Source organism: Mustela lutreola, chromosome 2 (genome assembly GCF_030435805.1).
Source record: "Mustela lutreola isolate mMusLut2 chromosome 2, mMusLut2.pri, whole genome shotgun sequence".
NCBI classification, from domain to species: domain Eukaryota; kingdom Metazoa; phylum Chordata; class Mammalia; order Carnivora; family Mustelidae; genus Mustela; species Mustela lutreola.
In genome coordinates, this window is record NC_081291.1 from 4522995 (window position 1) to 4547452 (window position 24458).

The following is a 24458-nucleotide window of genomic DNA, read 5'->3' on the forward strand; positions in this document are numbered from 1 at the left end:
CTGGGTCCTATAAGATGTTCTAAAATGTTGGTGTGTCTCCTACGGGTCTTTCCAATACATTTCCACACAGGGATTCCTCATACAAGTATTGTCCATTTCATGTGCAAGCCACGCAGATGCGTTTGCAAAACAAAGGTATCCTATACCAGAGTACTCCACCAGGTGTTTCTTATAATGCAGGAGTGTTCTATACAGCTGTTTTCCGCGCAGGTGTGCTTGCACTCAGCTATATGCCAAATAGAGGCGATTCAATGCAGATGTCTCCCATAGGTGTTCTTCCATATCCATGCACATGTCCTCTATGCAGGTTGGCTCCCGGGCAGGTATGTACCGCACAGGTGTGTTTTTGTTAGGGGCCACCCATTCGGATCCGCCGCAGGCATGACCCATGGCCCCGTGTCTCCACGCCGGGTTTATCTCCACTCTTGTGCGATCCTAGAGATGCGACAGCAATGTCGGTGGGAGGTCTCTCTTACCCCTGCGCGCTTTCGTCCCTTTTTACTCTTCGGTGTTAGGGAATAGGGTTCCCGTTACAGGTGCGTTCCTGGCGCGGTCCCACCCCCGTTTGGCTCCGCCCTCTCGCTTAGGCTCAGGTGCACAAGCCGGAAGTGCGCTCCCCTCCCAGGTGAGTGACTAAACTTTCCGGGTCACGTGAGCGGGCGGAGCTGGAGGAGTGCGAGTTACCGACGGACGCACCGAGGGTTCGAGCCAGGTACCCGGACAGGGAACCTGAGCAAGGTCGAGGACGCCCGGGCCAGGTGGGGAGGTAGGACGCACGGCTCGGCCTGCCACCCCTTCCCCCCTTCCCCTTTCCTTTCCCCAGCCCGGGTACGCGCCGCCCGGAGTTAATCTTTAATCTCTGACCTCTGGCGGCGGGGGCGGGGCGGGACTCTGGGGTGCCCTGGGCGGGTCATCCCAGCCCCTGGGCCTGCGCCCGGGTCTAGCCCCCTCCCCCATACCTTTCTCTTTCTCCCGCCCCAGGTGCCGGGTCGCAGGTACCCCCCGCCTGAGATGCGGTAGAAGCAGCGCGCGCGAGAAGCCGGGTCCCCGGTGCCACCAGCCTGTCGCCCGGCCCATGGCGAGCCCCGGCTTGGGGCTCCTTCTGGCGCTCGGCCTGCCGCTGCTGCCCGCCCGCTGGGGCCCGGCCCGGGGGCAAAGTAGGTACCGGTGGAGGGCGCGCGGGGCGGGGCTTGGAAGCGCGGGTTACCTGGGGCCTGGAAAGGTCAAGACCGGGGAGCGGTCATGGGATACCTTGAGAGGCGTCTACAGGGTCGATCAGGGTAGGGGCTTCTTTGGACGATTGGAGTTGGTGTAGAAATTCCCGAGTTCCCGAGGAAGGCAGTACTGGGGCCTGGGGAGAGGAGCTTGTGTACCCGAGTCTCAGTGTGGTTGAAGTGTTTTGGGCGGACTGGGAGCCAGGAGGAGGCCTGCCTGGGCCTCTGATCCCAGGTTGACCAGACTGGCCATAGGTGTGGACCCAGCCGTTCAGTGCTTGTATTTCAGTTTCGAGAACCCGGGGGGGGGGGGGGGTGGTGGAGGTGTGAGTCAGACACTCCAGGGAAACCCAGGATCCACCCAGATCCTTAAGGGCCAAGGGAGGGCTGGAGAGGTGGGGGGGGGGGCAGGGTCTGGCTTCCAGACATCATCTGTTAGAGCAGACCCCAACTCAGCGCCAACAGCAGACTGCTCTAGGCTGATTGCTCGCTGCTGGGCTTTGCTGGTTTGGAGATGGCTAGAGGGGCAAGAAGGACTGGGCCAGCCCCTGCACGCAGGGCTCCCACAGTCTCTATCAGGACAGAAGATTCAGAAAGGCAGAGCTCTAACGGAGGGATGCCCAAGGAAGGTGCCAAGATGGGAAGGATAGATAAGGATTAATTTGTACTTTTTACCTACCCCTCCCTACAGCGCTGGATCCCTCTCTAAATGAGAACGGCACCGTTACACCTGCGGAGCCGGGCTCTGGCTCCGATGGGGCCCTGGTGAGTTGGGGTTTTAGGAGGAGAGCAGCAGGGAAGTTACTCAGGCAACCCACGTGTAGCAGGTGAAGGGGCCCAGACTCCCAGAGGTGGCAGGTGCTTGGGAGGGGGAATCCCAGGCAGGGGTGGGCCATGGTGTTGGGACAATAAGGAGCCCTGGATGCATCTCAGGTAAGGGTGGACAGTCAACCTGTCCCTTCTCCTGCAGTCTCAGGGGGCCATCACTGCCATCATTGTGGTCTTCTCCCTCCTGGCTGCCCTGCTTCTGGCCGTGGGGCTCGTGTTGCTGGTGCGAAAACTGCGTGAAAAGCGGCAGACAGAGGGCACCTACCGGCCCAGCAGCGAGGAGCAGGTGGGTGCCCGCGTGCCGCCGCCCCCCAACCTCAAGCTGCCGCCCGAGGAGCGGCTCATCTGAATGCTGGGGCCCGCTGCAGCCACCACCACTGGCCAGGACCGCCCGGTGCTCGCTCACACACAGCAGCTGCCACCAAGACAACAGCCTCTGAGGGTTCAGGAGGACTTGGGGGGCCACGGGGCACCTGCCTGCCTGGTGGGCTCGGTGAAGCATGCCACCTCTGCTTGACTCTGCCTGCAGTTGGGGATGCCGGGGCTGGGGGGCCGCCTCCGCGCTTGCTGCACCGTCTTCGATCGGCCTTCTGTCCTGCTGCCACACGGGCCCGACAAAGCCTCTCCTTTCCTTTCAGTTCAACCATGCAGCCGAAGCCCGGGCTCCCCAGGACTCCAAGGAGACAGTGCGGGGCTGCCTGCCCATCTAGGTCTCCTTTCTATCCGTCTTCCTTGCTGTGTGACCTTGGGGGAAGGCAGAGCCCTCTCTGGGTAATCAGACCTACCCAGTGCTTAAGAATAGCAGGGAAGAAGGTGCTTTAAAGACTCTGTCCCTGAGGGCAAGGGAGAGTGTATTGCTCACGTTTTATATACATACACACATATATACATTTGGTAGTGAGATATAGTAAAAGCTTTTTCTCTTTGAGCTGATGGGGGCAGGAGGTAGTCTAGATAGAGGGAACAAACTCAGGGCTCATAGGCTGTTGAGAGATGAATCATAAGGTTGCAAGGATCCTAGGACTAGGAGGGCTTCCTGGAAGGGAGGGGCTTTCAGCTATGCGTCAGAACCAGTTGGAGGCTGCTCCAGGAGGAAGGAAGTGGATGGGGTACCTTTCTGAGCAGAGAAAAAGCCCCCAGATAAACTCACCAGGAAAACCAGCTTTGGGTTCTTGTGGCTTTATTGAAGGACTGGGGTCTCTGCCAGGTCCCTGATTCTTAACCTTCAAAACACTTTTTAAGCTCAGCGACTCTGGGCCGGCTCCAAGCCTGGGGATCCTGCCAGCTGTTGGCAGGTGCAGCAGGGGGTCTGAGGGCTCCTGGCGCCTCTGGGAGCTGGCAGTGAGTGTGCTCTGCCTGTGGGACCTCAGAGGGCTGGGATCTGGGGTTCTCTGGGGAACCAGGATCTGAGGAAGAATCAAGGGGTTGGGATGTCCAGGTAATATCCGAGTTGGGCATTGTGGGGACCAGAAGTTGGGAACCTTCCTGAGGGCTGGATTGGGTGGGTGCTGTGGAGAGCTGGGCACAGGGGCTCTCCTGGGCCCTGGGATATTTGGTTGCCTTGGGGGAAGGAGAGAGATGTAGGATTAGAAGATGGGGCTCAGGGTCTCCTGGGCTGCTTGGATCCACAGAAGCCGATGAGGACTGGGATGAAAAGATGATTTCTTGGCTGGCCTCCAAGGGTGGCTGGGAAGTAGGGTCCTTTGAAGAGGTCGTGGCATCCAAAGGCTGGAGGGTTTGCAGAGATGGCAGGTCAGCAGGTAGGGACAGGGGCTGAGGCTCTGGTGGTTTTTCCTCATCTGGTTGCCATCTTGATGTTCCCGGGATGTCAGGCTGGATAGGGGTGGGGAGATGGGCAAGTTGCTGGCCTTCAGAAGCTGGAGGGGCTGGGAAGAAAGATGGACTAGACGGGGAGGACTGGGGGGCTCTCACCAAGCTGAAGCAGCTGTCTGGGTCCCTTCTGTGGCAGCAGTCCAAGCTCTGGCTGGGCCGCAGGCCCCCCGTCCTGCTGGCTCCCATGCTTAGGCTGTCCAGAATCTCACTCAGCAAATCCAGCTCTTCTCCAGACCCCAGGAAACTGCTGTCCAGAGCTTCCTCTGCCCATGGGTCCTGGACATCCTCAGGGCTCAGAGCAGGTGCCCTGGGTAGGGATGGGCAGCCTCAGATGTCTGCCCAAGACCCCAGTCCTGACGGGACTCCTCTGAAGCTTCTTGAGTTTAGGCACCATCCTCCCCTGGTGGATGGGTCCTAGCCTCCCACTTCCAACTTTGCCCCCTTCCCACTCCCAGCCTTTGAGCCTTACCTCTCCTCCAGGGACTCAGAAGGGCTCTCCAGCCCCCTTCTCCTGCTAGGGCGCAGGGGCCGGTTCTGCAAAGGACAGATTTGGAGGGCGGGGCCTCAGGAACTACAGAATCAGGTTTCTGGAGGAGGGTGAGTGTTAAGTGGGTTCCGGGTTTTGGGGTAGGCGAGTGAGAAGTCTGGGTGGAGACAGAATGAGAGGAGGACCAGGTGGTGATTCCAGGTGTGAGCCTTTGCGGTGAGGGGTGGCGTGGGGGGGGGGGCACAGGTACCTTTCCAAAGTGCTGGGTGATAGGCAGGCGCTGCTGCAGACGGTCTGAGCGGCTGGTGAGGGACAGGGCTCTCAGGGAACCCCCCCTTTGCAGGCCAGAGTCCCCATCCTAGGAAGAGGGTGGGTGAGCCAGGAGCCCCTTCTTCCACTGCCCCAGCCATTGGCTACTGGCCTTACCTTGTACATCAGAAGGCTCTGCATACCCTTCCAGCCGCTCTTGGCCTGCGGAGGAGCCAAAAGAGAATTAACCTCCTCGGTGATTTGACCCCGAGCATTTTGAGAACTCAGCTTTCCATCCCGTAGGACAACTGCCTTGTCCTCTGTTCACATTTGTGCCTCACAGACAGTCACAATTCTCCACGCACCATCCGAATTGACTAAGAAGTCAACCCAAGTGTTCCCAGGGGACATAACCGCTGAATGAAAGGGGAGTGGCAAAAATGGAACATTGTAATAATGTACCAGCATTCAAAAACCAGACAAGTGAATAAAACCTAAGGGACAATTTGGAGCTGCAGACACTGGCCACAGGACGCTTCGGGGCTTGGGAGACAAGGAAACCGAAGGGCAGAGACTGGGACTGTAGCATCTGGGATAAAGATGTTCACCAATGAAGCTGGGTTGTCAATTTCAAATAGGGAAGAAACGATCCTGACAAAAGTAGGCAAATGGAGAATAAAAGCAGGAAAACTTGTTAATGGCTTAACTGCTGTTTCAGTTCTGATCAAAATGTTTGCACTTTAAATCAGGGGGTAAAATGTCCTGCCCCCATGAGGGGTTGACATGTGCCTTGTCCCCTTGTCTTTGTCACCCCGGTAAGTGGCCTGTCTACTGTAGCCTCACCGAACGGTACATGTTTTTGACAGCTGGTTGGGTCTTGGCCTTGACAGAATGCAGGAGGGCACCACCACCTTTCTGGGGAGAGAGAATGGCAAGGGAGAGAGACTCGGTACCCTGGGGTTACCCATGACCCCACCCCCCCACCCCAGCGGTGTGATGCTGAACAAGGCCCTCTCCCTAGGCGAGTCTCAGTCTCTTCACTTCTGTCTGTAAATGAGCATCATGATGACCCTCCCTGGGGACTATTATGGAGCTAAGTCAGCCCCAAATAAACGCTAAACACGTGTTCGGTGTTCCTACCTTTAGGTTGTCTGCCCAGAGCTGGTAGGAGCGAACAGCGCCTGCAGTGAGGAGACGTGGTCATGGCTGGTGGGCCGAGGCTGGGGTGCTGGTGGGGCGGGGGCTCGGGGCTAGGCACAGGGCTCACCTGAGAAGCCCTCGTTGCATGTGATCTCCTGCTCAAAGAGATCTGAGAAGCCCTCTCCCGTGTTCAGCTTCTCCAGTCGGCCTTCAATGAACTGGGGGAGGGGGAGGGTCAGAAAGGGCTGCCACCAACGCATCCGAATTCGGGGACTCAGGATTCTACCCACGCAGAAGCCATCCCTGGCCCCTCCAGGGACCCACCCCCTAGGACTCAGGAGTCTGGAGCCTCCTCAGGATGCCAGAAGCCCAACCCTCTCTCCGCTGCCCCAGTCTGAATCCGTCCGGGACCAGACCCCGCCCCTCATAGGGACCCGGAAGTCGGACTCTGACACTCCTTTCGGTGATCCTGGAAGAAGTCAACCTCATCTGCAGGGACCCGAGAACCCATCCCAACACAGATGGACCCTAGAGTCCAGTCCACCTCCGAAGAACCCAGGAATCCGGCTCCACTTCTCCCCTCTGTCCCTGCAACCCCGGAGTCCCCGCCCGGCTCCTCCCCAGCCAGGGGAGTGCGCTCTCGCGACCCGCCCCTTACAGAGTCCCGCACGTACCGCACAACCCCGGAGTGCCATCCCCGCCCCGGATGCTCTATCCTTAGGCACCCAGGGATTTAATCCCACCTCAGTCTCCCCAGGAACCTGGGAGTAGATCTTATCCGCGGGAGTCAGGGGCTCCCAACTTCAGGGAAACGGTAGTTTCGTCCTGCCTCCCCGACCCGGGGACCCTGGAGGGTGGGACTCCGCCGGACAGCCTCTAGTCTCCCCTGTAGTACTCAGGCGTCCGTCCCTCCAGCTCCAGCTCGCCCCCCAGGGACCCAGAATTTTCTGCTCTCGCCCCGCCCCCCGGCGCCGCCCACAGGGTTCTGGCGCACCTGTTTGAACAGCTGCAGGTGCACAGCCCGTCGATGGAAGGCCTGCAGGGGCGCCCCGGGCTTCTGGGCCAAGAAGGCTTCTTCGCTGAAGGTCACAGGCTGGCCCTAGAAGAAATACCCGCGATCTAAACTTCCGTGGCTCTCCTGGACCCCAGCTGTCTCCCTTATTCTATCGTGTGTCTATGCAGCAAACTTAAAATGGGACCGGAATGGGATCTATCTCATCATACGGTTATGAGCATTAAATGAGATACAGTGACAGTAAAACCTAGCATTTGTCGAGTGCTCACGATGTGCTAGGCACTATCCAAATATTTTGCGCATGCCCATTCCCTGACTCCCATGACCCTTTTGTGCGGGTACTCGTGGGATTCCATTGGACAGATGAACAAACAGAGGCACAGAGTGAGCACGCCACAAGAGCTAGGTATTATTATTGTTGTTGTTCCTTCAAGGACCCAACAGGCCTCTCCCTTAGCCTCTCCACTGCTCACCGGGCTGCAGATGAGTGCGTCGCGGTAGCCCCCGAAGAGCAGGGCCTGCGCTTTGAGGAAAAGACGGGAAACCCCTTCCCCGGGCGCCAGCGCAACCTTCCTTAGCCGCAGCCTCAGCAGGGACACCTGCGGGACATTGGGAGGCTGTGAGCGGGCGGGTGTGAGGCCTCGGCCTCCGCGACGCGGCAGGGTCATAGAAGGGGGTGACACTGACCACGTCTGGGGGCAAGGCTTGCACGTCGTCGAAGGGCGTCTCCAAGGTATTGGAGTCCACGTTCATGACCACGACCTCCTCCAGAGCTTTCTCCCGCACTCTCTGCGTTGGGAAGTGGGGGTGGGGACGGCCGCTCAGAGCCCGAGGATCTCTGGCCTGGGCGGTCCTTGGGAATGCAGGAGGAGGGGAATCCCGTCCGCCGCTGCGGTCTGGGTCCGCCCCCACTCACCTCGGCGAGACTGGAGTGCACTCCGATGAGGTAGGGCATGGGCGCACTGCAGACAACCGAGGGGACAGGTCATTGCGAGCGCCGTCCCACAGTCTCCGGGACCCCTGGGCTCTCCCCCTAGCCCCGCCGCTCCCAGTCTCCGCCCCTCACCAGCAGTAGTCTAGCAGGTGCGGCGGCAGCGTGGGGATCAGCACGTGCTCCCAGTGCATGGGGTACAGGAGGGCGCAGGACGCGTGGACGCACGATGTCAGCTGTGGATACGTAGGGGGCCGTGGAGTCAAGGACTGGACATGCCCCCCACCCCAAGCTTCAGGGACCCTCTTTGGGATAGTGGCTCTCCTGGCTCCATTTCCCACGTCCCCAGACCCAGATAGGTCCCCAGGGACCCTATGTGCCCCTCCTCGCCCCTTCCCCACGCACTACTGGGTAAGAGGTGGAAATTCAAATCCCTTTTGGAGTCCTGTGAAGCCCGAGAATTCGGCAAATTACAGTGTTTGGAGCTGGTGGGGCCACTACTCAGCAGGTCCTTGTCGTTCCCTTTAGGGGGCGGAGCTAATATGCAACCCTCCGATCTCTCCCCTCAGTGGTAGAACGGCCCAGTAACTCCACCCCTAAGAGGCGGAGCTAGAGTTCAGCTTCCCTCGGTCCCTAGGGATGGAGCTCGCGTCCGTCCTGCATTCGCGACCTTCGTTCTCCTCTTAAGGGACGAAACTACAATTGAGCGCTCCCTGGGTGCATCCCCCCAGAGGGGCGGAGCCAGCCTTGTTTCGGCCCCTAGTGGGTGGGGTCTGGACTAAGCTCTCCCAAAGAGGGGGGCACTACAGCGCAGCCCACTCTGATTCCCCCCAGAAGGGCGGAGCCAGGATCCAGACCAACCCTGATTTTCAAACCCGCAGAGTCAGGACTTTGCCTCGACTCTCACGCTGTGGAATTAGAACCAGGATTCCGCCCCGCCGTCCCGCCCCCAGGGACCAAGCCAGGCCTGGGCCCCACCCGCGGCCCGGCTGGCCCCGCCTCACGGTGCTCAGCTTGCTGGCGATGAGTAGGACCCTTCTCTCCGCCAGGAGCGCGGCGAACAGCCCCACGATGTTCTCGTCGGTCACCGCCACCACCAGCTCCGTTAGGTTTCTCTGAGGATCGGAGAGAAGCGCTGGGCGCAGGGAACCGCAGGATCCGGCCGCCCCCTCTGGGTGGGCTTCGGCATTCCCCGCCTCCCCCCCCCCCGACTCCCGCCCCCAGCACCGAACTCACGTTCTCAGGAATGGATGGCAGGCGGCCGGAGTCGGGGGCTACGAAGCAGGAAAGCTGGTAGGGGGCGATGGGCGGGGGCACCGATCAGTCAGGGGTCGGCCTCACCGGGGTGCCCAAGCTAACCGGGTCCCCAGTTCTGCTCACCGGCCCGCTGTTCCCGGGGGCAGGGGGCGGGATGCTATGCGCACTGGAGACAGTCACTCCGCGGCCCTGGGAGAGAGGTTGTGGCTGTGTGGTCCTCAGGGCTGGGGTGCAGCTTCCCCATCCTCCCAAGGGGGTCCCCCAGAGGCTGAGGGCTACTCACCAGCTCGACTGACGCCTGAGTCACAGGCAGGGGCTGCTGCAGCAGGTTTAGGAGAAGTTCCTCAACCTCAGAGACCTGGAGGGGAGCGGGTTGTCTGAGCCAGGATGCGGGTTGGGGATTCTGAGGCCCTTGACTGGGGCTGAGTGGTCTGGGAGGAGCCAAGGGTCTTAGCTCAGGCCTGGAGGTTCTGAGCCTGGCCGGGGGCTTGGGAGGGTAGGGCTGGGACTAGCACAGGATTAAGAAGGAGGGGCTGGTCTCACTTGGTCCTGGGCCAGGAGATCGCCCACTGTGTTCAGCAGCTTGTAGAAAACCTCAAACCAAGGCAGGTGACTATAGGGAGAAGACAGGTTCTAGGAACTACCCCTAGGCCAGGCTCCTTCCCACCCCCACCCCAGAGCCCATACCCCACACCTGAGGATGCAGAGGCAACTGTGGGCACCAGCCCGTAGGTGACAGAAACCATATCGGCGGGTGCCGCTCAGGTCGGTGAGGGCGAAGGTGAAATGCTGCACAGCGGCACTCGGGGGTTCCCTGCAGGTGGAAAGGGCTCTCAGAGACCTGAGGGTCCCAGCTCCCTGATCTGTCCCCCTCCCACAGCCAGTACTGTGTCCACCAGTCTGAGTTCCTGAGTCCCTGAGTGTCCGCTTCTATCCGTACCTTTCCACATCGAAAGGGAAGCAGAATTTAGGCACCATCTGCATAGCCTCCTGGGGGTGGAGAGAAGCACAAACCGCTTGACAGCCCACCCCTGGCCAAGACAGTCTTCTGCCTTGGGCGGACTGGCCCGGGTCCAAGGGGAGCAAAGAGCCAGCCTGCATACCTGGTCCCTGAAGTCTGGGGGGAACTGCCGCAGGATGGGGGGGTCTGTGGGAGATGAGGCTTCTCAGTGCCGGGCCCCAGGCCCATCCCCCAGGTCCCCACTCCCACCTGAGGCCCCCAACTCACCCTCCTGCAGGGAGGCAGGACAGGCTGCTTCAAAGAACCAATCGAACACGGCAGGTGGATCCCGTCTGTGGGACAGGACACATGGGACATGGGCTCAGTGAGTCCAGGGGCTTGCTTCTGGGTGCACAGTCATGCAATACGTGTGTCTGCAATGCCACATGTGTGTGCGTGTGACAGGTGTAACTATGTGTGTGTGCCCTTGGTGATTTGTGGCGGTGTGTACAGGTCGTGTGGTGATGTGTGAACAGTGGTGTTGATTGTGTGTGCATGACTGAGAAGTGTGGAGCAGAATGAGAGTGTGACTGTGTGTGTGTGTTTGTGTGTGTGTGTGTGTGTGTGTGTGTGTGATTCTATCCTGTGTCTGCCTGGCTGTCCAGTAGGTGGGAGTGCAAGTGTGTGAGATCTAGCCAGTGCAAGGACAAATAACATGCACAATTTCTTGCATGTCTGTGAGTGTGGCCGGGGCAGTGTGTGCGTGCCTGCCCAGGGTCGTCTTGAGAGCAAGAGCACCCACCCAGGTTTCTTGGAGTGGGAGACTTCGTGGTGCCCCAGGGGCTGACCCCAGACTTCTCATCAGAGCAAGGAGGGCCACAAGCCCTGGGCTGTGAGCCGTGCCCTCTCTGCCGTGCTCCCTTGCCCACCCCCCCTCTCTGCCCACCCCACAGAGGATGCTGGGACTTGGGCTCTGGGGGAGCAACAGCAGGACCCGAAGAGAGACAGCGGACAGATGGGTCTGGCTGCCAGCAGACACAGCCTCTGACACCCCGCCAGGGACACCCCGAGCTCTTCACCCTCCTGCCCATGCAATCCCACACAAGCATCTGGGCACAAGGCCCCACACCATCTTCTCTCACCTCTCGGTCCCCTGCCAGCCCCCTGAAGCCATGTTCCCCATCTCTCTGATACACCAAGAGGTGCCTGCTCAGAGTTACAGACTTAGTCATGCAGAGCCAGAAGGCAAGGGAGAGAGAGAGAGAGGGAGAGAAGAGGGGCCGAGAGTGGCCTGAGAGTGCCTGTGAGTCAAGTTCACACTGCAGGCCTGCTGAGAGACCTGCCCCGTCCCAGCCACCTGCCGCTGTGGCTCACAACCCCTCCCGGCCTGCCCCAGTTCAGCTCCTCTTGGCCCCAGCCCAGGCCTGCTCTGGGAGTCGTGGTCCAGAGAGTGGGAAAGGGCGCAGCTCTTACTCTGCTTTGGATCCCATGGTCCCTGCAGGGCCACCTCCGGCAGCGGGGCCCTTGCCCCAGGGGTCCTGGGGGCCTGTGCTTGTGCAGGGCTGGGCCCTGAGCCCGTTCAACTTCCTGTGTGGCTGGGAGAGGAAGTTTGACGGGGTGACGTCCCGGAGGGAGGCCCCCGCCCCCACCCACTGTGAGAGACCCAGGCATCCTGCCTTCTAGCCTTCTGAGGGTAGGGTGAGCATGGGTGGCAGGCTCAGAGGCTAGACCCCCAGCACCGCTCTGCCAGGCCAAGGCACCTCTGGTCCCTGACATTACACCCAAGCCTTCCTCTCTCTGGGGCAGCCAAAGATTCAATTTGCCTGAAATGCTTCCTCTTTCCTCAACTCTTCCTTCCTTTGACCCATCAGCACCGGCCATTCCCTGTAGGACCACCAGAGGGAGCCAGGCTGGAGAGTGGACACAGGGGAGCCAGGGAGGTGGACGTCCAGCAGACGGAGTGTCCTCACGGACACAAATCCAGGAGTGCAGAGGGACAGCACACATCCGGAGAAGTCCTTGCCCAGCCATGTGACAGATGCAGAGGTGACACACAGGTGCAGCCAGCAGCTGGTTCCAGATGAAGACTACAGACCACAGCTGTGGGTACAGACAGGACAATGGAAATACAGATCTGGACAAGAGATAGAAGTGCATAGGGCGCAGATACAGATAGAACAGTAACAGAGGGACAGACATGGTCAGGACCCTGCCCCGAGCCAGAGTCATAGCCAGACATAGTCACACACACGGAGAGAGACCCATCCAGACACCTCCAAGCAGAGTTGCAGACCCGGAAAGAGACAGAATGCAAGTGGACAGATGGCCACCTTGTCCTTGGGAAGCACAAGGACATACTTGCAGCACAAAGGCAGAACACAATACAGGTACCCATGATCACGCACATACACAGAAAACTCCAGAGGCAGACTGAGGGAGTCCAAATTCAACAGACCCTGCGAGACTTCTTGGCCTCCTGAAAGGTACTGAGAAGGTCTGTATGGATATAGGTGTGCACAGGAGAGAATTCACATGCCTGGCATGTTTTGGGGGGAGTCTGGAGGTGAGCGTCTGTGTGGCTGTGGGGTCTGTGTCTCCTCCATCAGACTGTGTAAAGATGCAGGTGATTCTGTGCATGTCTGTTGTGACTGTGTTTACACCCCTGATGTGTGAACTCAGAGTGGGATTCTCTGGGCAGCTCAGAGCTGTATCTGGAATGTAAATGGGTATGGTGCCTGTCTCACAGATCCTGTGATGTCTCAGTGAAAGAATTCATGTAAATTGTTTACTATGAGGCCTGAATCAAGATTTTGATATGCTCTGTCTGTTATTGTGGGAGGAAGGTCAGCTGAATGTTTAAGAAAGTGACCTTGGAGTCAGAGAGACCTGAGTTCAAAGGCCTGACTCCATTCTTTAATGTCTCCCTTCTTGAATGACCTTAGGCAAGTCATTTGACTTCTCTGTATTAATTAACTATTGCTGTGTAACAAATCACCCTAGAATCAGTGGCATAAGAGAACATACATTTGTCATCTGACGGTTTCTGTGGGGGCCAGGACTCAGGGCACAGCTTATCAGAATCTTCTATTGTGTGCTGTGGTCTCATCCGTAGGACCAGCTGGGGAAGGGGCTGCTTTGAAGCTTGCTATTTAGTTGTTGGCAGGACTGGGTTCATTGTGGATTGTTGGACCAAGCGTCTCAGGCCCTCACTGCTTGCTGGCTGGGGGATACCCTTGGTTCTTGGCCACGTGGACCTTCCCAACATGCTGCTCGCTTCACTACTGCAAGCAAGCTGAGAAGGCCACAGAGCTCATCAAGATGGAAGTCCCAGTCTTTTGTAACCTGATATTAGAAGTGGTGTCCCAATACCTCTGATGTACCCTGTTGGTCAGAAGCCATCACCAGGTCCAGCCCCACGCTCCTTGGGATCACCCAAGGGTGTGAGTAGGGGAGATGGGCCTCCTGGGGGGTTAGTCTGAGAAGCTGCATTTTGTACTCTCTCCTTCATTCTTCTCTCTGTAGAAGGAGAAAATTAGGACATCTACAGTGCACTTGCTCATTCATGCAACAAAGAATTACTGAGGGCCTGTGTTACATCAGGCTGTTCTAGGCACGTGGTGACCAAGGTAGACAAGATTCCTCTCCTTGTGGAGCTTACATGCCAGTGGAGAGGCAAGAGGACAGACAAAAGAAACAGGTGTGTAAATAGACAATATAATTTGTGAGTTAGCAATAGGGGCCATCAGTGAAATGAAACAAGATAGCGGGTGGAGAGTGGCTGGGTGCTAATTTCTGTTTGCCAGGGCAGGCTGCTCCGAGGAGGTGACATTTGAACGGAAAGCTGTAGACCAGAAGTGGCCAGTCGTGAGCACCTCTGGTAGCAGAATGGCATGCAGAAAGGCCCTGAGGTTGAATCAAGCTTGATTGGATTGAGCACAAAAAGGTCACTGCAGCTTCAGCTTAATGAGTGTGGGGGAGGGTGATAGGGATGGAGTCATCAGTGGGTAGAGACCAAGGTGAGAATTTGGGTTTCAGCCTGAGTGCAGGAGATTGGTGGGAAGGTTTGAGCTGGGGAGGGACAGTCTCTTATTTGCATATAAAGGCTCCTCTCTGGCTGCTTTGGAAGGAGGACTCACTTCAGGGTGACTGGAGTGGCAGAAGGGTGTCCAGAATAGCGAATGCAGGGAGGTTTCTAGTGTAAGGTGGCTTACACTAGGCTATAGACAAGTGGGGAGAAGGGGTCAAATTTGCTATATATTTTGGAGCTGCAGACAGTGAGCCTCAGCAAAAGATAGGAAGTGCGTGCGGGGCATAGGAAACGAGGAATCAAGGCTGACTGCTAGCTTTAGGGTTTGAACAACTGTATGGTGCCATTCATTGGAGAAGGGGATGTTTTGGGAGTAGAAGAGGGAGTTCTTTTGGGGCCACGTTGGGTTTTAGATGACAAAGAGAGCCAAGTTCACTGCCTCATCCATTGTCTTTCTGCTCCACCACCCCTCACTGTGCTGAGCCTGCTGAGCTGTGGGTTGGTGGGGGCGGGGTATCCAGGCTGTTGTCCCTGCACTTCCTCCTGGCTGTGGTGGGACCCAGTCAGGGGGCTGGAAGGCCAGTCCGGGTGTGGTGGGCGAGCATAGAGTGTGGTGGAAAGAGCTGACTGGTTCTCAGCATCTCTCCTTCTTTCTTCTCTTCCTCCTGGTTTGCCTGCCTTTGGTATTGCAGAAGTGAGAAAATGAAAAACAAAACAAAACAAAACGTTTCCTAGACTTCTTCCCAGCTCCAGTTCTGGTTGCAGATGAATTTCTACCAAGGAAAAATGCTCATAAAATTTGGAAGGCAGAGAGGCAGAACTCTGGGTGTACGTGTACCTATTTCCAGCTTTGCGGGTGTTGGGAGGTGTCCTTGGATTCGGTAATTCTGGGGGCAGCCTCTCGAGTCTCTACATTTCTCACTGAGCAGAGGAAGCAGCTCCTTGATGGCCGAGCTCTGTGATGTTCCACAGGATTCCAGGGCTACTAAAAAATGTGTTCTCATGAGCAGTACCAACCCCATCAGCAGGGAGCTTGTTAAAAATGCAAAGTCTGGGGGCGCCTGGATGGTTCAGTCAGTGGAGCGCACAAGTCTTGATCTCGGGATGTGGGTGTGAGCCCTGCGTTGGGTAAGGGAGATTACATAAAAATAATATCTTTAAAAAAAAATGCAATCTTGGGCCCCACTCCCCCAACCTACTATACCACGAACTCTATGTAGAACCCAGGAAGCCATGATCTAGCCAAGTTTTCCTGTTGATTTTTATTTTTTACATTTTCTTTTTTAAAATGTAAGCTCTACACCCACCTTGGGGCTTGACCTGATGACCCCGAGACCACGAGTGTGTTCAACCCACTGAGACAGCCAGGCGGGCGCCCCTTCTTGGTGATTCTTTTGCACATCAAAGTTTAAGAAATACTGGCCTACAACCCTCCAACAATGTTACAAGCCCCTAAATCCTTGCATTAAATCCTTTTCTGCTCCAAATGCCTACCACAGTCCTTGCACTGAGCTCTGGCTGATAAAGGGGAATCCAAGTTGGAGGCTTCACGGGGTCAGCGCTTTAACTCTGGCTCACCGCTTCATAGCTGTGGGACTTGGGGCAAGAGATTCCTTGGGGCAAACTGCAATTTGCAAAGATAGTCACAGCCACATCTCCCATCCCATATGCCCTTCTGGAATCTTGTCTCCAGTCTATATCCCAAACTCTCGAACCTGGGTAGGCCTTCATGAGCCTGTTGGTTAGGAGTCCGGAGGACACTCTCTGACTTCTGAAGATAGGTCAGGCAAATGCAGTGTATTCTGCCTTGCTCTCTTGAGATGGTTGCTGGGGGCGGGGCGCGGGACTAGTCACCAGGCTGTGAGGATCCCCCAGCAGACTACAGAGGGGAAGTGAAGCCCTCCTCCCACCCCTTCTGAACAAATCGAGGCTCAGAGGCTTGCCCTACTCAGTTACCCAGCTCTCCGGGGATGGCACGCTGAAACCTCCGTGTCCCTCTCCCCAGCACCCCCAGAGCAGATGCCCCGTCCCCACCCCCTTCCATCCCCAAAGGCTCACTTGCCAATGGCGCAGGACGACGAAAAACGCACAGGACAGAAACAGGGCAGGACACCGTTTATTAAGCAGAGGCGAAGGAGGGCCGGAGGGTCGAGGGCACAGCGCCTTTGGCACGCACGCTCCCAGGCTGCAGCAGCGGCCGCCCTCCACCACCCCTGCGGGGGGGAAACCGAGGTTGGCGAGAGCTGGAGGGGAGGGGAGGGGCGCTTGGGGGAGCCAGAGATCAGAGGGGAGGGGGAGCTCAGCAGGAGGGGTGGACGACAGTCAACTGGGGCTCATAGGTCTGGGGGCGCCATTGGGGTTCTTGGGGGAGGTCCAGGAGAAGGAGCGCGGGCGGGGGCGGGGATCAAAGGTCAGCTAGGGCCGGAGCGGAAGCGGAAGCGGAAGCGGAAGCAAGCGGAAGCGGAAGCAGCAGCCGCGAGGTTCCAGGTTCCTGGGGGCCCTAGGCCACCTCCTCCTCGGCCTCCTCCTCGAACTCGCCCTCCTCGGCCGTGGCGTCCTGGTACTGCTGGTACTCGGACACCAGGTCGTTCATGTTGCTCTCGGCCTCGGTGAACTCCATCTCGTCCATGCCCTCGCCCGTGTACCAGTGCAGGAAGGCCTTGCGCCGGAACATGGCGGTGAACTGCTCGGAGATGCGCTTGAACAGCTCCTGGATGGCCGTGCTGTTGCCGATGAAGGTGGCGGCCATCTTGAGCCCCCGCGGCGGGATGTCGCACACGGCCGTCTTCACGTTGTTGGGGATCCACTCGACGAAGTAGCTGCTGTTCTTGCTCTGCACGCTCAGCATCTGCTCGTCCACCTCCTTCATGGACATGCGGCCGCGGAAGACGGCGGCCACGGTCAGGTAGCGGCCGTGGCGCGGGTCGCAGGCGGCCATCATGTTCTTGGCGTCGAACATCTGCTGCGTGAGCTCGGGCACCGTGAGCGCGCGGTACTGCTGGCTGCCGCGGCTGGTGAGCGGCGCGAAGCCCGGCATGAAGAAGTGCAGGCGCGGGAAGGGCACCATGTTCACGGCCAGCTTGCGCAGGTCGGCGTTCAGCTGGCCCGGGAAGCGCAGGCAGGTGGTGACGCCGCTCATGGTGGCCGACACCAGGTGGTTGAGGTCGCCGTAGGTGGGCGTGGTCAGCTTCAGGGTGCGGAAGCAGATGTCGTACAGGGCCTCGTTGTCGATGCAGTAGGTCTCATCCGTGTTCTCCACCAGCTGGTGCACCGACAGCGTGGCGTTGTAGGGCTCCACCACCGTGTCCGACACCTTGGGCGACGGCACCACGCTGAAGGTGTTCATGATGCGGTCTGGGAACTCTTCGCGGATCTTGCTGATGAGCAGCGTGCCCATCCCAGACCCCGTGCCGCCGCCCAGCGAGTGGGTCAGCTGGAAGCCCTGCAGGCAGTCGCAGCTCTCGGCCTCCTTCCGGACCACGTCCAGGACAGCGTCCACCAGCTCGGCTCCCTCCGTGTAGTGGCCCTTGGCCCAGTTGTTGCCGGCTCCCGACTGGCCTGCGGAGGGGAGGGGCGGGGAGGGGGCATGCCCCGCGGTTATGGGGAGAGCTGGCCCCCCTTGCCACCCCCGGCCATGCTAGCGGGTGGATAACGAGGTTGTTATTTCGTTAGTATGATTGTTAGTCCTTCTCTCTGCTTCCCTCCTTGCCTCTCCTCATCCAGCAGCCAGAGGGATTTGGGTAAAACCCGAATCGATTCATGCCCCACTTCGGCTCAAAGCCATCCCACTTCAGCTCAAAAACCAGCTCCACTTTTTAGTAAAAACCCAGGTCTTCCCCTCAGCCTGCAAGGCCCTGCCGGACGGGCCACTTCCTCACTGCCCCCCACCGCTCTCCCTCCCCCCATAACTCTACTCCAGCCACAGAGTCCTCCTTGCTGTCCCTCCAACAGACCAGGCACATTTTTTGCCCCAGGGCCTTTGCACATGCATTCCCTCTGCCTGACATGCTCTTCCAGCAGATACCCATGTGGCTCTCTCACCTCCTTCAAAACCTTATCACCCTCAGTGAGGCTCTCCCTGATCACCCTATAGACAACTGGACCCTTTCCCATTTTTTATCCCTCTTGCCTGCTTATTCTCCCCACAAACACTGACAAACCTGTGCTGTCCTATTAATCATGTTTATTGTCTGTAATCTCACAGGGAAGTGTGAGCTCCAGGAGGACAAGGATTAGTATTAGAATTCGCGCTGGTATTTTCACAAAAAGGTAATATTTCTTCTCATCCCCTCTCCTCTGACTCCACACTGATGTGACCTCATCAACCCTGCCCTGGACTGGTTCCCACCCTCGTCGCCATCTCTTATTCCCACAAAGTCTGTTCTCCTCCAAGCCGCCAGAGGGTGTGTGTGAGCACCCGAGTCAGGTTACCCCCCTCTACCCACAAACCTCCAGGGCTCCCACCCCCTCAAGACACAGGCAAAGTCCTCCCTGCAGCCCACAGGGCTCTGAATAACCTACCCCTACCCTGTCACCTCCCTGCTCTCACCTCCTCCCTCTCTCCCCCTTGCTACTCTGCTCTGGCCACACAGGCCTCCTTGCTGTTTCTCCAGCACATCAGGCCTGATGCTGCCCCAGGACCTTTGCACCCGCTGTTCTGCTGCCTGGGATGCCTGCCCCATCCCCCCCCCCCCCGATATTCACATGGTTGACTCTTCCTTCAGGTTTCTGTGCCATGTCATTGCCTTAGAGAAAATAGGATTGCCAGCTGGCTCCACTGCCTTTTCCCTACCCTCTCTCCCAGAGACCATAGACTCTCTTAGCCCCGATGGAGCCAACCGTGGTCATCCTAGAATCCCTCACATCCTTTGGCCAACATTATTTAGTCCTTCCACAGCTAGATCCTCAGGACATATTGTGCGCCATACCCATGCTATACCCACACAGTAGCATTATTGATATTGATCATATTGATCGTATCATATCATGATATTGATACATATCATTATTGATTTGATTGCTGAATCATCACCTAGACCAGAGAGGGGAAGTCGCATGTCCAAGGTCACACAGCTTGTTCTGTCAATGCCTAGACTTCAGACTCTAACCCGGCTCTGAGGAAGTGAGGTTCCCTGGGGTGCTGGGGGAGAGGGTGGAGCTTGGGGTCTGAGGCCAAGTGGGCGTTATGCAGCCAGCCTGACCTAGGAGGGGCTGGGAAAGGTTTCAGAGAAAGTTGTTCACGGAGTGTGCTTGCTCCTTGAGCCCAAGTGCTGCAAATGTGTCTTGTTGTTTTCACGTGCTGTTCCCTCTGTCTTGCACACCTTTCCTCCCTTAAGTGCTGCTTGGCACTGCTCCTGTTTTAGACTGCAGAAACTGATGATGATGGTGAAGACAACACTTGCTTATTTACCTTGTGCTCTCTGCTGGGCATTGTTCTAAGTGCTTTACACATATGAATGGCTTTAAGCCTGGCCATCCTGAGATCCCGAAGAGTAGGTCTTTTTTATAACCCTTATTTTAAAGATGTGGAGACTGGGGCACAGAGAGATTAAAGAGCCCGGTGGACGTCCCCCAGCTGACTCAGTCAGTGGCTGATTTGTACTTATTTTTCTTCTCTGTTGCCCATCTCCCTCCATCAGGAGGTTGGGTCCCTTAGGGTAGAGAGTTTCATCTGCTTTGTCCATCTGGGGGTACCGCTTCTGGCATGTGGTAGGTGCTCGATAAATTATTTGTGGAATGCATGAAATGGCCGAGCTGGCATTTTCACACAGGCAGTCTGGCTCAGGTCCATACTGTTAAATTCAAATGCCACCTCCTCCAGGAAGTCTTCTCTGCACCCTCCCCCATATCACATGCCTGTCCTGGACTCCCACAGTGGCCTGTGTGTCCCCTCTCACAGCCCTGACTGCCCTGCCATCTCCCGCACTGGGCTGTGGGTCCCTGTGATTACCACTGAGTTTCCCATGCCATGTGGAGAATTTTCACCAAGCATTTGGAAGTAAAAGGAAAAAGGAGGGGGCTTCTCGTGCCTAAAACTCACCAAACACAAAGTTGTCAGGCCGGAAGATCTGGCCAAATGGGCCAGAGCGGACAGAGTCCATGGTGCCAGGCTCCAGGTCCACCAGCACGGCTCTGGGAACGTAATTTCCTCCTGCAGGGAAGCAGATGGAGGGCAGCTGGGGTGCGGGAGTGCCAGGAACCAGCATCCTGTCCCCTCCCGGCCTCCTGGCCCGCACTCTGGCAGGTGCCCCTGAGCCCCCTACCTGTGGCCTCATTGTAGTACACGTTGATTCTCTCCAGCTGCAGATCACTGTCCCCGTGGTATGTGCCGGTGGGGTCGATGCCATGCTCGTCACTGATCACCTCCCAAAACTAGAGCGATGGTGGTTTTGGTGTTAAGGGCAGAGGGAAGGGAAACAGGAGGCCAGGCCTGTCCCTGTCTCTGGGTCCACGACCTCCAACGACCTCCTAGCTGCCAACCTGTACCCCAGCAAGGTGAATGGGGGACTGGGAGGCATGGTGGGGAGGCAGGGGTGAGGCAGCAAGAAGGGAGAGGTGGGGGCGGGGTGGGGCAGAGTCATCACCTCAGCCTCTCCTGCCGGCGTCAGCTCGCCTAGGCTGCAGCCGCGGGGAGGGGCAGGGTCTCTTTGTGCATGTGAAGAGGACAGTGGGCCAGCTGTGAAGCCAGCTGTGGCCAGCGGACAGAGGGCTCTGCCCCACCCCCATCGCCCTCTTTGTTCCCGGCCTGGTTCTGCCCCCGCCCTCCTCCCCCAGCCGTCCCTGGGGTGCTGGCCTCCTGGGGACCCCATCCCTCCGAAGGGCCCAAGGTAGGGGAGCTCTGCAGAGCTCGCGGGCCCGCTCCGCTACTCCCGGCGGCCTCCGACGCCCCATCCTCCGCGCACCTTGGCTCCGATCTGGTTGCCGCACTGGCCGGCCTGCAGGTGCACGATCTCCCGCATGGCGGTGGCGCTGATGGTGGACGCGGCGGCGGCGCTGATGGGGGAGCTGCGGCAGCGGGACGCGAGGCAGACGCTGCGGCGGCGGCGAAGCACGGTCCCTGCGGCCCCCGGGCGCCTCTTTATGAGCGGGCTGGGCCCGCGTCACGGCGGGTCACCGGCCCGCTCCGCCCCCTGGTCCCGCCCCGGGACGGAGGTTGAGAGGGTGGAGGGATCCCCCCCCCCACCACCACGTCCAGTGCCTGGAGACCTCGGGGGGCACCGGCTGGGCCACTCCAGGGCCACTTGCTACCCCACCGCAGGCCGTGGGATGAAGCCCCCCAAACTCCACCGGACCATCTCCGGCTCCCAGCGCGGCCTGGTGACCCGGCTCCTGCGGAGATACGGCTAAACAAGCACCCGAGACAGCCGGCCTCTCCCCTGCCCTCCTCCCACCCACCCCCAGGGCCGCCCTGCCTCCCCATTCCATTCAGGTCTCTGGCGTCAACTGAGAGGACTCCTAGTGGGGCCGCGCTGGGGGCTCCAGAGTTGCGGTGTGTTTGGGGAGGGGGGCGGGCAGTCCCCGGAGGACTTGAAGCCGCATAGTAAGTAACAAGATTTTTCTAACACGTTTGGCTGGGGATGCTTCTGGAAGGTGATGGAGGTTGTAGGGAACACGGTACCACCCCCACCCCCCCGGGCTTTGGGTCGTGGCAGTTGGGGCAGCCCCATCCTTGCCTGGGGTTGAACATCAAGGAGTAAGACTTCTAGCGGGACTCTGCACGGGGTGGATGATTAGCACCCCCTCCTGCCCCTGGGGGTTGCCTTGCCCCCCCCCCCCCCAGACCCCTCTCTGCTCCAGTATTGTCATTCATCACAAGGCCTGCCCTACCTTTGCATTTCTTGTTAGCTCTGTGACCTTGCACAGGCCACTTTGTCTTTGGCTGAATTTCCTTATCTGCAAGATGGGGCAGTCAAGAATGCCCGCCTGTAGGGCCAGTGGGAGGTCCCAGAGAGGGCCCAGTTAACAGCAAGCTGGCTCCAATTTTTTTTCTGCGAAGAGTAAACAAGAAATTGTAGCTGTTAGTGTTACAGTCATGATCCGGCTGGGAGGGACTTCCTGTGCTGACCCTCAAGGGAAGGCCAGACCTCTTGGGGCCACCTTCTCCTGACCTCTAGCTCTGCCTTTCCCAGGAAGCCTCCTCCTCACCTCCTCCACATGCCCTGTGGTTTCCAGCTACTGTGGGGTGGGGGTGAGGTCAGTCGGGTTGGCAGTGTGCCTGGGGCCTCACATTGGCCCGTGGCTTTTGGTTTTGACACCACCCCCCTTGGTTTTCAACAGGGGGTGATTCTGCCCTCCCTGGGGACACTTGGCAATGTCATGCAGGGATGGGGTGTGTACGTACGCTACTGGCATCTAGTGGATGAATGTCGCCAAAACATTCTACAGTGCCCAGGATTGTACAACCCTTCCGGGGTCCCAAGAATGATCTGGCACCCAATGGCAGTAGTGTTGAGTTCTGGGAAACCTTGTGTTGCCAAGTGGGAAAAAACTGAGACCCCCCCCTAGCTCACTCTAGACCTCAGATTTCTGGTGGGTTAAACAGCTGTTACATGGTATAGACCAGGGGGACCCCCCCCCCACACACACACACCGGGTCTGTGAGTCACTTCCTCTAACTGCCCCACTCAGATGTGTGCTTAAATGCCTGCTGCAGCCTAGGGCCTCAGTAGGTCTGGAGGTCATGAAGGTAGTGTCTCTTTGGGTGGGTGGGGGGATTCGGTGGGATTCTGTAATCCAGGGAGGTGCTTGCTGCTCAACACCCTAATGCAAAGAAGTATTGAAACCCTAAATGTCAATAAGGCCAAAGTAGAGAAACCCTGATTTAGACCTTTGAGGTTATGACCCAGTGTGTTGGTAACAGTTGATCCTGAAGACATGGAGGTTCACTGGCCCAAGTTAATATGTATCAAAAGTTCATAAACTCCATGTTGGCATTTCTTAAAATTTTTTTAACATACCAAGAGTCCTAAAAAAAAAAACCCCAAAACATACAAATGGAAATGCCTCTGCTGGGAGGGCCTGAATTGGGGGTCAGCCCCAGAAAAATGGGGTTTCCTGTGTCACCCCACCAAGGCAGGATTGATCTGGGTTATGGACTGAGCCCTAGAGAGCAGGGTTTCCTGGATTAACCCACCTGGAAAGAAACAGTTTCCAGAGAGTATGGCCCTGCTGTGCCCTTGACCTCTCTCTGCATCAGGGCATCCCTTGGGTTCCCTGGTGGTCTTTGGAACAGCGGAGGGAGGGCAAGGGAGGGAGAAAAAGGAGAGCAAGGCGCTGCCAGCACCTGGAGCTGCTGGGACCTGGCAATGCCAGAGATGGAGAGAGCCTGCTGGGAAGGGGGGGAAGAGGGTTGTGGTGGGCTGATGTCCTCTGTCTGTCCCCCATGGCTGCAGCTCCTAGGTCTGACCTCTCCCATGCTTCCTTCCCGGGAGCTAAAAAGTGCCCGGTGTACCATGGCCTCCAGGCAAACAGACCTTCCCTGGTAGCATGGTATCACCCGCCACCCAGAAAGCCATCAGGACTCCTTGCGGGAATCCAGAGACCAGATTATACAAGTGGTGCCAGGAGTCCCAAGATCCGGATGTAGCCAGTGAATAGAGCCAGGGGCGAGAAAAGGGGCTGTATGGTGGGTCATGAAGAACTGGGTTTTCGGTCTCCAGGTGCCAGCCTACCCACAGAGCTGGGGGGCAGGTGGGCAGCATCTTGGAGCCCCAGGAGTGGCTGTGGACAGGGACTCTACCCTGTGGCTGCATTTTTTAAAAAAGAGTTTTATTTATTTGACAGGCAGAGATCACAAGTAGGCAGAGAGGCAGGCGCGGGGGGGTTGGGGTGGGGGAAGCAGGCTCCCTGCTGAGCAGAGAGCCTGATGCAGGGCTTGATCAAAGGACCCTGGGATCATGACCAGAGCTGAAGGCAGAGGCTTTAACCCACTGAGCCACCCAGGCGCCCCCTGCGGCTGCATTTTTGCACCCACCTGCCTGCCTGGGCAGCCATGGTGTGAGGTAGGGGGTTCTATCTTGCCAGTTTTGTATGGAAATGGATTTCTTGCATCCAAAGAGGCTATTGGCTCTGGTCCCTGAAACCATCACTGTGGGAGAGCTATGCTAGTAACGACACGCTAGCCCTGGGAGAAACGGAGGGTGCTGAGCCGAGGGTTTCCTGCACAGTAAGGTGAGACCCTATGGGGAGGCCCATACTGTGGCCCAGTACTCCTGCCTCTGGTCCCTGTCACATCTCCAACTGAAAGAGCCGGTCTCATCAGGGAGCCTTCCAAAAGCAGGCATGGGGCTCCCGATTTTGAAATGGAAAACAGAAAGCAAAAGAAGTCCCATTTTAAAACACCAGGTTAATTGACTTCCTTGGAATAAGCAGGAGGAATAGGGACATGGCTGTTGAGCATTTCAGGGAGAAATCCGGCATCAGCACTTGGGGAATCCTCATGAGGTGGAGAATTCCCAGAGACCTAGAACATTCTGAGCACTAAAGTGACCACCCTTTCTGAGGTCTGCAAAACCAGGGAAGACCCACCTTCTAATTC

The 24458-nt window shown here is 57.8% G+C and overlaps 3 protein-coding genes across 7 annotated transcripts; 1 reads left to right on the forward strand and 2 right to left on the reverse strand.

Annotated features, from left to right (window-relative positions):
* The first annotated feature begins 622 nt into the window (after nucleotides 1–622).
* Nucleotides 623–5317, forward strand: CRB3 (crumbs cell polarity complex component 3). Of its 3 annotated transcripts, none has more exons than XM_059159693.1 (5): nucleotides 623–766; nucleotides 982–1157; nucleotides 1906–1979; nucleotides 2185–2328; nucleotides 2681–5317. In XM_059159693.1, exons 2-5 carry the CDS (start codon nucleotides 1076–1078, stop codon nucleotides 2750–2752), a joined length of 372 nt encoding a protein of 123 aa, XP_059015676.1. In that variant the 5' UTR covers nucleotides 623–766; nucleotides 982–1075; the 3' UTR covers nucleotides 2753–5317. The 3 variants fall into 3 exon arrangements, with proteins under 3 accessions (XP_059015676.1, XP_059015677.1, XP_059015678.1); XM_059159694.1 differs by having other exon boundaries at nucleotides 637–758; XM_059159695.1 differs by having other exon boundaries at nucleotides 651–712.
* On the reverse strand, nucleotides 3206–11526 carry DENND1C (DENN domain containing 1C). Of its 3 annotated transcripts, XM_059159656.1 has the most exons (23): nucleotides 11368–11526; nucleotides 10183–10247; nucleotides 10058–10101; nucleotides 9895–9944; nucleotides 9649–9768; nucleotides 9498–9567; nucleotides 9238–9312; nucleotides 9078–9143; nucleotides 8934–8987; nucleotides 8702–8812; nucleotides 7833–7933; nucleotides 7683–7728; nucleotides 7454–7555; nucleotides 7240–7365; nucleotides 6746–6850; nucleotides 5879–5969; nucleotides 5752–5792; nucleotides 5455–5526; nucleotides 4789–4833; nucleotides 4613–4720; nucleotides 4345–4409; nucleotides 3975–4182; nucleotides 3206–3875 (listed from the first exon to the last, which is right to left on the reverse strand). In XM_059159656.1, the coding sequence occupies exons 1-23, from the start codon at nucleotides 11382–11384 to the stop codon at nucleotides 3261–3263; spliced, it is 2397 nt and encodes a 798-aa protein (XP_059015639.1). In that variant the 5' UTR covers nucleotides 11385–11526; the 3' UTR covers nucleotides 3206–3260. The 3 variants fall into 3 exon arrangements, with proteins under 3 accessions (XP_059015639.1, XP_059015638.1, XP_059015640.1); XM_059159655.1 differs by having other exon boundaries at nucleotides 3206–4182; XM_059159657.1 differs by lacking the exon at nucleotides 10058–10101 and having other exon boundaries at nucleotides 3206–4182; nucleotides 11368–11483.
* A 4493-nt stretch (nucleotides 11527–16019) lies between these two features.
* Nucleotides 16020–20998, reverse strand: TUBB4A (tubulin beta 4A class IVa). The gene is made up of 4 exons (XM_059159674.1): nucleotides 20824–20998; nucleotides 20185–20293; nucleotides 19962–20072; nucleotides 16020–17479 (listed from the first exon to the last, which is right to left on the reverse strand). Exons 1-4 carry the CDS (start codon nucleotides 20878–20880, stop codon nucleotides 16422–16424), a joined length of 1335 nt encoding a protein of 444 aa, XP_059015657.1. The 5' UTR covers nucleotides 20881–20998; the 3' UTR covers nucleotides 16020–16421.
* Nucleotides 20999–24458: the final 3460 nt, after the last annotated feature.

What these genes read in the sequence shown, in the direction of transcription:
- CRB3 (XM_059159693.1), top strand. Translation starts at nt 1,076, where the DNA reads ATGGCGAGCCCCGGCTTGGGGCTCCTTCTGGCGCTCGGCCTGCCGCTG. An exon ending in GGGCCCGGCCCGGGGGCAAA is followed by an intron (nt 1,158 to 1,905) that starts GTAGGTACCGGT and finishes CCCTCCCTACAG; the next exon opens with CGCTGGATCCCTCTCTAAAT. An exon ending in GGCCCAGCAGCGAGGAGCAG is followed by an intron (nt 2,329 to 2,680) that starts GTGGGTGCCCGC and finishes CTTTCCTTTCAG; the next exon opens with TTCAACCATGCAGCCGAAGC.
- TUBB4A (XM_059159674.1), bottom strand. Translation starts at nt 20,880, where the DNA reads ATGCGGGAGATCGTGCACCTGCAGGCCGGCCAGTGCGGCAACCAGATC. An exon ending in GTACTACAATGAGGCCACAG is followed by an intron (nt 20,073 to 20,184) that starts GTAGGGGGCTCA and finishes GCTTCCCTGCAG; the next exon opens with GAGGAAATTACGTTCCCAGA. An exon ending in GCCTGACAACTTTGTGTTTG is followed by an intron (nt 17,480 to 19,961) that starts GTGAGTTTTAGG and finishes TCCCCTCCGCAG; the next exon opens with GCCAGTCGGGAGCCGGCAAC.
- DENND1C (XM_059159655.1), bottom strand. An exon ending in TGCACTCCAGTCTCGCCGAG is followed by an intron (nt 7,556 to 7,682) that starts GTGAGTGGGGGC and finishes TTCCCAACGCAG; the next exon opens with AGAGTGCGGGAGAAAGCTCT. An exon ending in AAGCCTTGCCCCCAGACGTG is followed by an intron (nt 7,366 to 7,453) that starts GTCAGTGTCACC and finishes AATGTCCCGCAG; the next exon opens with GTGTCCCTGCTGAGGCTGCG.